The sequence below is a fragment of the Galeopterus variegatus genome, unplaced genomic scaffold (genome assembly GCF_000696425.1).
Source record: "Galeopterus variegatus unplaced genomic scaffold, G_variegatus-3.0.2 Scaffold9028, whole genome shotgun sequence".
Lineage (NCBI taxonomy): Eukaryota > Metazoa > Chordata > Mammalia > Dermoptera > Cynocephalidae > Galeopterus > Galeopterus variegatus.
The window spans coordinates 51678-52924 of NW_007735139.1; the positions used below are offsets into that span (position 1 = coordinate 51678).

General features: G+C 60.0%; 1 protein-coding gene across 1 annotated transcript in view; it reads right to left on the minus strand.

Annotated features, from left to right (window-relative positions):
* Nucleotides 1-465: 465 nt before the first annotated feature.
* Nucleotides 466-1247, minus strand: part of PCSK4 (proprotein convertase subtilisin/kexin type 4) — a 10564-nt gene continuing 9782 nt past the window's right edge. The window contains exon 16 of the mRNA XM_008593354.1: nt 466-1243. Within this exon, the coding sequence (XP_008591576.1) occupies nt 1058-1243 (186 nt within the window). The 3' untranslated portion in view covers nt 466-1057. The remainder of the gene's footprint in view (nt 1244-1247) is intronic.

Consider the following 1247-nt stretch of genomic DNA (forward strand, 5'->3'; position numbering starts at 1 on the left):
TGGGAATCCACTTGCGGTTCCAGAAAGCTGGAGAACCCGCTCTATGGATGGGGAAGTCAAGGCCTGTGGGGCAGGGGGAGGGTGGGAGCCCGTAACTACAGCATCTGTTTGGAACCTCAGCGCACCTGCCCGATGTGGGCAGAATGGGCTACCTGAATTGTGATCTGCGAGTCACACTTCTGTTAGTTCTTGATGTTAAAAGATAACTTATCTGAGAGGATGGAAAAGAAAAACGTGACAGGAGTTTGGGTCAGAGTGCGCTGGGTTCTGGAGTTGGTAGCACATGGCCATATTTGGGACCCCACACCCTTCCCGCCAGCCCCACCGCCTGGGGACTCCGAGAGGGAGATGTCGGCGGAGGACAGTTTCCACGTGTGGCACAGGGATCTGGGAGCCCCCAACCAGAGACTGCCTGTGCCCTGGCGACTCAGGGGCTGCCCTGCCCCAAAGGAGAGCATGGACTTGTCACCCTCTACTCAACCTTTATTTGCAAACTCTGAGGTCAGATGTGGTGCCTGAGACTGTTTGGACAGTGTCCTTTTTTTTCTCTCTCCACCTTCCCTCAGATTCTGTACCTGGGAAGGGACCGTGGTCATGGTCTGACCTCTACCCCATCCCGTCCCCCACCCCTACCCCCAAATGTCTAATGAGACCTCTCTCTCTCTTTAACCTGGAGATGCGAGATTCACGTGGCCCACCCCCTAACCTAAGGGCTATGGGTGGCCAGTGGGTCCTCCTGGGGCATATTCTCAGGTCAGCAGTGCCCACGTGGGGCCCACTCAGGACCCAGGCGAGGTGGCATATGCTCTCTGAGTCAGATGATTCTGGGTTCCATCTGGTAGCTGGGCTTGGGGTGGTGACCAGGGTGGCCCCCGGCGTTTGGGGCCCAGGCCTAGGGCAGGTGGCTTGCAGACACCGCAAAGGAAGGGGCTCCTGAAGGCCATGTCCAGCGGGGCCAGCACCATGGCCTGGACTGGGCTGTGGTGGTGGGGACAGGCTGCTGCAGTGGGCTGGGGTGGCTGCTGGGGGTGGCGGGCCCGAGCAGGAGCCCTGCAGTTCATCCAGCATGAAGGATGGGGTCAGGCAGTGCAGTCCAGGGGGATCTGCTACCGCAAGTGTAGCAGGAGACGTGGCAGCCACTGCGCACCCTCCGGGCACGTGTGGCTGAGCACCCAGGCCCAGCGGTCACTGCCGGCTGCGTGTCGGTGAAGAAGTACCACGGCGACCAATAGAAGAGGCAGAGCTGG